Source organism: Theropithecus gelada, chromosome 1, assembly GCF_003255815.1.
Source record: "Theropithecus gelada isolate Dixy chromosome 1, Tgel_1.0, whole genome shotgun sequence".
Lineage (NCBI taxonomy): Eukaryota > Metazoa > Chordata > Mammalia > Primates > Cercopithecidae > Theropithecus > Theropithecus gelada.
In genome coordinates, this window is record NC_037668.1 from 49,113,140 (window position 1) to 49,120,639 (window position 7,500).

The following is a 7,500-nucleotide window of genomic DNA, read 5'->3' on the forward strand; positions in this document are numbered from 1 at the left end:
TTTTATTTTTTTTTTTTTTTTTGAGACGGAGTCTTGCTCTGTCGCCCAGGCTGGAGTGCAGTGGCGCAATCTCGGCTCACTGCAAGCTCCGCCTCCCGGGTTCAGGCCATTCTCCTGCCTCAGCCTCCCGAGTAGCTGGGACTACAGGCGCCCGCCACTGCGCCCGGCTAATTTTTTCTATTTTTAGTAGAGACGGGGTTTCACCATGGTCTCGATCTCCTGACCTTGTGATCCACCCGCCTCGGCCTCCCAAAGTGCTGGGATTACAGGCATGAGCCACCGCGCCCGGCGCTAGTAAGTTTTTCAATGCCACCCACCCAGATGGTGCCAGGACTCAAACCTAGGTCTGCCTGACAGCACAGCCATGTTCTTCCTGCAGTGTGGAAGGGCCCAGGGTGCAGGGAAGCACAGTACCCCGGGGAGGAAACCACGGGCCGTGCTCACAGAGCTGGTGGCTTGGCTTTGGAGGTGTCCCCAGGCCCAGCAACTCTGATGGGGATAGGCTTGCTCCTTGCCACCTTGGCATCCCTGGACGTCTGTCTGGGGTCAATCTGGCCACGGTTCACACAAAGCCAGGCCCAACTCTGGGTACAATAGCGATAAATAGAATTTATTTTATACAACTGTTACCGACATCCACACGGCCACAGGGGCTTCCAAAATGGGTGTTGGGGCTGGGAGGCTGGCCTTTGGCTTGGTGCCTAAAAAGTGTGACCAGACACACAAGGGCTCCCAGCAACTGTGCCTGGCTGCCCCCTCCATGGCGGTCGGGGGAGGCAAGGCCTGGACTCTCGGCCAGCTGAGACTCTTGGCCTGGAGGGCCCAGCATGGGATGGCAGGGGTTAAGCTGGGTCCTGGCTGAGGAGTCAGGTAGGTCCCCATCCCCCATGAGGGGGTCACTTGTCTGTCACATGTAGGCAGTGGACAGGGCATTGGCAGACCTGTGGCAGAACTGGAGGGTCCAGGAGGCACACTGGGCACAGCCAGCTCCCTGCCCCTCAGCCCACCTGGGGTTCCAGGGACCTCAAGAAGCAGGGTAGGGTGACAGGAGGTCCCTGGGAAGAAAATCCCACCTTCTAGGGCAGGTGCATATAATCACAGTCTTCAGTGACCTCTGAAATAATCTTGTCCATTTGTAGCAGAAGCGCCCAGAGAGGGAGAGTGACTTGCCCAGAGTCACAGAGCAGAACCCAAATCGGAAACCAGGATCCAGCTCCCACCCCAGTGTTCACTCCCCGACACATCACATCCACCTCGTGCTGCCTCCAGGGGGTAAGCTCTCCACACGGAACTGTCTCAATTCCTCTCTCCCACCTTGTTCCCTCTGAGTCCAGAGGGATGCTCAGGGGTGATGGAGGCCCTGGGTGGGCCCAAGCCAGGCCCCCAGTCCTGCTTCCACTGAGCAATCCCCGCCCCAGCCCGGACCCCCAGGCTGGGGGTGGGGACGATGCCAGCAGCTTCCCCGATCCCAGGTCTGGACGGCTCTGCCCTGCAGAGATAGCCCAGATGGGTGGACCACAGGGAGGGTGGGGAGGCAGGGGGCAGCCCACAGGCTGGTGTTGGTCTTCAGGGCAGAGGTCCCGTCTGCCTGGGCTTGACACGGCACCTTCCCCTTGTGCTTCTGTGGCCTCATCTGCAGGGCAATGGGGGATGGAGACACCATGAAACATGGCATGGTGGGTGGCTGGCACCAGTGTGCCCCAACTCTGCCAAGTCCCTGCCTCAGGGAACCCCACCCTGGGAGAGGGGCCCACCCTTGGAATTCCAGGCTCTGGGTCTTTCTATCCCATTGGGAACCCCTGAAACTTCCTGCCACCCGGCAACTGCCAAGTCCCTTTCACACTCCCATCAAATCCTCCAACAATGCAAGGGCAGAGGTTGCAGGGAGGGGCCGTGGCCTGCCCAAGTCACCCAGCAACTGAGTGCCAGGGGCTCAAACCCAGACACATAGCTCCCATCCCAGAGAGGTGACAGAGCAACAGGGAGGAATCACCTCAGCCCCCCACACACCCCCACCCTCTCCCACCAAACACAAGCTGAAGGGCTGGGTCTAACCTGCTCAGCTTCACCTTCAGAGGGGGTGGCCCGGCTAACAGCCCTGCAGACAGACAGTGGTGGTGAGACAGGCGGCAAGACGGGAGAGGCAACGGGGCGGGAGACACAGGTGTGCAAAGTCACTGGCTGTGTCCAGGCCGGGCGAGCCCCACCCCTCCTGGCCTGGGGGGACCTCTTGGTCCAGCCTCAGCTCCCAGCCTCCCCGCCAGCTCATCCCCTCCCGGGTACGGCTCCCTCAGCACCAGCCCCAGGAGGCTGCACGTACCAGCTGGGGCATGTGCTGCTCAGATGCTTCCAGCTGGATCTTGATCTCGGGACATGCAGGGTCCCCCAACTTGCCGGCGTCTGGGTGGGGTGATCGAGAGGGGCCTGGGGAGGGGGGCAGGAGGGAGCCACCTCACTGGCCGCGGGGAGGCACCAGGGAGACGGGGGCACAGGTGGGCGGTCGGCACCAGTGCACTCCAACCCCACCCTTAACTTTCTTCCTTGCCATCCCCCATCATCCTCCGAGACCCTTCCAGAAGAAACCAGCCCTCCAATCCGCCCAGCCACCCTAAGCTGGACAATGACCTGCCCACTGTCCTCCAAGGCAGGGGCAGTCACATCACACACCGACTGTGTGGGGCATGGGACCTGGTGCCCAGCCCTGTCCCCCTCCTACCCCAAGGGTAGCCCTGCTTCGTGGGGAAGCTGCCCTGTCCTGGTACCTGGGGAGCTGCCCCCACTAGTGGTGCTGACACTGTCCTCCAGCCACGTGCTATAGATGAAGGAGTCCCGCTTGTGAGGTGTTCCTGAGGACGACACGCTCTCCTGGGGAGAGGGTGGAGAGAGGGAGGGAGGTTAGCCCATGCCCTTGGCACTGGCTAGGGCTCCCTCCCAGCCCCTCTCCCTCTCTGCACTCTACAATCCCCCACCCGTACCCCCTGCAAAGAGGACGGGCCTAGCCATGTCTGCCCCAGGGAGATCACAGGAGGGCAGAGTCAGGGCAGGCAAAGACCCGGGCACACACCACCCACTGCCACTCATTCATTCAACCAACATTCACTGATGTTCTCCAGGGCTTGCCACTGACATAAATCCGGCATGGGCCCTGCCCTCAGGAGCCTGGTATCTGGGAGGCAAGGCAGGCTGTGAAGAGACCATTGTAATTCTAGACTCTGTGCTGCAGCGGGCAGGGCCTGGGTCGGCACTGTTTCCAGCTGCACCTGTTGTATCTGGGGCAGTGCCTGGCAAGGAACAGGGTTTGCAGCATGAAGAATGACAAAGGGTGTTCCGGGCAAAGCCCAGGGACTGTGAGAACGCAAAGGGGGTTCCTAACTTACCCTGAGACTAGGAAATCAGGGAAGGCTTTCAAAAGGAGGTGTGTGAGACTCAGTCAAGAAGGATGAGTCAGAGCCAGCCTCGAAAAGAAAGGAGGCGGCCGGGCGCGGTGGCTCAAGCCTGTAATCCCAGCACTTTGGGAGGCCGAGGCGGGTGGATCACGAGGTCAGGAGATCGAGACCATCCTGGCTAACATGGTGAAACCCCGTCTCTACTAAAAATACAAAAAACTAGCCGGGCGTGGTGGCGGGCGCCTGTAGTCCCAGCTACTCGGAGGCTGAGGCGGGAGAATGGCATGAACCCGGGAGGCGGAGCTTGCAGTGAGCCGAGATCGCGCCACTGCACTCCAGCCTGGGCGACACGGCGAGACTCCGTCTCAAAAAAAAAAAAAAAAAACAAAAAACAAAAAACAAAAAACAAAAAAAAAAAAAGAAAAGAAAGGAGGCGGCGGCAGAAGAGTGTTCCAGACAGAAGAGATGGCACACGTGCAAAGGGCCAGGGGTGCAGTGAGCCTGGGAGGCTTGGGGGGCCACAAGGGAGTCCAGAATGTCTGAAGTGGTGAGAGAGGAGACTAGAGAAGGGAGTGACCAGATCTCCAAGAGCTCCAGAAACTGAGCTTCCTGTGGACAGTGCTGGGGAGCCGTGGAAGGCTTCTGAGCAGCGGAGGGTTCGTCTGCACTGATCCTTTGGGCCGGGTCCCCTGATCACATCTCAGCCACGCCCAGGCTCGTGGTTCTACTCAGGGCATCTCCAGGCAGCAAAGAGCCCCCTTCCAAGCTCCTGTGGAGCCCCCGACCCCCTGAGCCTCTCACCAGGCCTGTGTCCTCTCCGTCCACACCCTCCGTCTCCTCCACCACGCTGGCAAAGCTGCTGGCACTGGATGAGGAGCGGGAGAAGTCCTTGAGCGCCTCTGCTCTCTGCGCGGCGGTCTCCGCTCTGCCACAGACAGCGCCCCATTAGCCGGTGTCCACCCCGAGCCCCTCCTGGGCCAGGCCCTCACTCCCTTGCCCTCCCCAACCCGGGAGGCCCAGCCTGTAGCAGCCAAGCACCTTTGGGGACCCCTTACAGATCCTTGGGCCTCTGAGCCCCCCAGACTCCCCCTGCAGCCTCCTCCTACCCCCGCTGTCCTTCCTAATCCATAAATCTGACCATGTCCCTCCCCTGCTCAAAACCCTCTCCTGGTTCCCCATTTCCCCAGGTAAAGCACAATGTCCTTGGCCTGATGTTCAAAAACAGCAGCGATTAGTGACACTAACGTCATCGGCTGCACGTCCACTCTGCGCTGGGCACTGCTCTACGTGCCTTTACCCGAATTATCTTATCACTATGATTATTATACCCATCTTCCAGATGAGGAGACGCCAGGCATAGAGGGGGCAGGCACACAGCCCAGGGTCACTCAGCACAGGTGGGAGGGCAGTGGATGAGGTCCAGGCAACTCCACAGTCTAGTCTCTTAACCCCACAAGGTTTTCATGCTCAGGGCCTCCGCGCCTCCTGCCTGGAGTCTCAGTCCTCTCAAATCCCGAAAAGCAAATGTGCCTTTCAAAAATCAGCCTAGGGCTCCCGCTCCAGGAGTCCTTCTCCGATTCCTCCTCCCAAGGTGAGAATGACCCTCCCCACGCTGGCTCCTGCATACCGCGTCTCCCCTGTCCCTGCCCTCCTTTCCTGCCTCTCTGTTTGCCTACTCGGCTCTTTAGCCTGGGCTGAGTCCTCTCGATCCCCACAGAACCCAACACAGAGGCAACTCAGCCAACGGACACCAAATGCAGGGACAGCTTCCTCACTGGCCTCTCTGCTTCCATCCCACCCCACTCCAGCCTCTTCTCCAGAGAGCAACCGTGGTCAGCTTCTTGAAGCATCACCCTCATGATTAAAATCCTCCCAAGGCTTCCAGTCACACTTAGGATAAAAGTCAAAGCTCTTAGGCCAGGCGCGGTGGCTCATGCCTGTAATCCCAGCACTTTGGGAGGCCAAGGCAGGCGGATCACAAGGTCAGGAGATCGAGACCATCCTGGCTAACACGGTGAAACCCTGTCTCTACTAAAAATACAAAAATTAGCTGGGCATGGTGGTGGGTGCCCGTAGTCCCAGCTACTCAGGAGGCTGAGGCAGGAGAATGGCAAGAACCCAGGAGGCGGAGCTTGCAGTGAGCTGAGATTATGCCACTGCACCCCAGCCTGGCAACAGAGCGAGACTCTGTCTCAAAAAAAAAAAAAAAGAAAGAAGAGGAAAAAAAAAGGACAAAGCTCTTTTACAGCCTGCTAAGCTATAAGCCAGTGTCTGCCCCCCTCTCCAACCTCCTTCCTGCCACCATCCAGCACAGTGTCACAATGTCTGTCTGGGCCCAGCCCCTCAGGTACTCTTTTTTTTTTTTTTTTAAAGTGATAGTCTTGCTATGATGTCCAGGCTGGAATGCAGTTGCAGTAGTTATTCACAAGCATGATCATAGCTCACTGCCGCCTCAAACTCCTGGGCTAAAACCATCCTCCTGCTTCAGCCTCCCAGGTAGGTGGACTCCAGGCATACGTCACCACTCCCGGCCACCCTTCTTTCTGTCCCTGGAGTGTGCCCCAGGCCTCTGCACTGGCCGAGCTCCTCACCTGAATGCTCTTCTCTCTGCCATGCCAGTCCTAGCAGGGCTGGCTCAATTCCCAATTCAAATGTCACCCCATGGAGGTGTCTCCCCTGAGGACCCATCTAAAGCACCCCTGCCCCCAGTCCTTCTTCATCCCCCCCAACCCTGCTTCGGGTTCCTCCTATCACCATGATCTGAAACAGCTTATGAGGCCATGTTTTGGTGGACCTGCGGCCGTGAGGCGGGGACCTATGTGCAGGGCACCTCTGTGCCCCAGAGCCAGGCGCAGGGCTGGGCGTGCACAAAGCGTTCGGTGGGTATATGTCAAAGGAGGGCCCCAGAGAATGCCCAGGACCCCTGACACCCTGCTGTGGCAGAGTCAAGGCTCCTGGGCTGTTCCGGGCCCAGGCAGGGGAGGGGAAGGACGGTTCACCACTCCCAAGCCCCCAAGCCCCACGTGCCCTGAGCCCCAACCTGTTCTTGGTCGTGGGCATCTCTGGGGAGCTCTGAGTGGATGAGTTCTCCGACTTGGGCTCCTGTGAGACGTGCCCGCTGTCTGGGGTCTTCTGACCAGCCGGAGGGCTCTCCCTGCGGGGCACACGGGGGCAGCAGGGGGATTCAGCTCCGGGCCCGGCATCAGGGGTAGCATGAGGCCCAGGCGGTGAGGGGGGTCACGGTGCCTCCTGCCTCATACCCACACCCCTATCCTCAGGGCCAGCCCTGGAGCAGTCTTGTGGGCTCCCTGGCGAGCCTGGCCAGTGATGGGGTTGGCACTGACGGGGCTGTATGGGACAGGGATGGGACTCCTCCCAGGTCCTCTCCACAGGAGCAGGTACAGCTGTCCCATTATGGATAAGGAACCTGCCCAGGGATGCACAGCTAGGACGTGGCAGTGCCAAGACCTGAACCCAGGACTCGCAGCACGTGGAGCTCTGGCAGCAGCAAGGACAATGCCCGCTCCCCTCCTGGAGCCCTCTCAGGGGGCCTGGCCCTGGCCTCACATGCAGCGCCCCAGGTCCCCACAGCAGCCCCATGCCATGGGTTGTGTTCTTGTCCCTTTTCCAGGTTGGGACAGTAAGGCTCAGAGGAGCTCAGTGACTCACCCAAGGTCACACGTGGTTAGTACTACGGAGGCAGTACTCACACCCAGGAGCTAGCCTCGGAATTCCGGGGGCAGCCCTGCTGCTGGTCTGGGCTCACTGCCCTCATGCTGCCCACACTCGCTCACCCCCAGGCCCATCTGTGGCCACCCCAAACATCAGCACTAGGCCCTCCCACATGTGCTGGGGCCGTGGGAAGAGCATGGGTGCTGGCCCTAGACAGATCAGGGCTCAGATCCCAGCTCTGCCCATCACTGGCTGTGTGACCTGGGCAAGCCCCTTGACCCCTCTGACCTACGGCTTCTTGATCTGCATGTGGCACGTTAGGTGACGTGCTGGCCCTGGTGCCCGACACACAGCAGAGACTTGACCACACAGCTGTCACTAGTGGGGACAGAGAGGCAGAGGGGCGGGCACTCCCTTCTGCCTGCTCTGCTTTGCCACCGAA

General features: G+C 59.8%; 1 protein-coding gene across 3 annotated transcripts in view; it reads right to left on the reverse strand.

The window, feature by feature from the left end:
- Positions 1–589: 589 nt before the first annotated feature.
- RAP1GAP (RAP1 GTPase activating protein) overlaps positions 590–7,500 on the reverse strand; it is a 74,473-nt gene continuing 67,562 nt past the window's right edge. For all 3 annotated transcript variants that reach the window (XM_025388745.1, XM_025388737.1, XM_025388731.1), the window contains 6 exons: positions 6,427–6,540; positions 4,188–4,311; positions 2,763–2,865; positions 2,321–2,424; positions 2,056–2,098; positions 590–1,633 (listed from right to left, as the gene is read on the reverse strand). In XM_025388745.1, the coding sequence (XP_025244530.1) occupies positions 2,090–2,098; positions 2,321–2,424; positions 2,763–2,865; positions 4,188–4,311; positions 6,427–6,540 (454 nt within the window). In that variant the 3' untranslated portion in view covers positions 590–1,633; positions 2,056–2,089. The remainder of the gene's footprint in view (positions 1,634–2,055; positions 2,099–2,320; positions 2,425–2,762; positions 2,866–4,187; positions 4,312–6,426; positions 6,541–7,500) is intronic.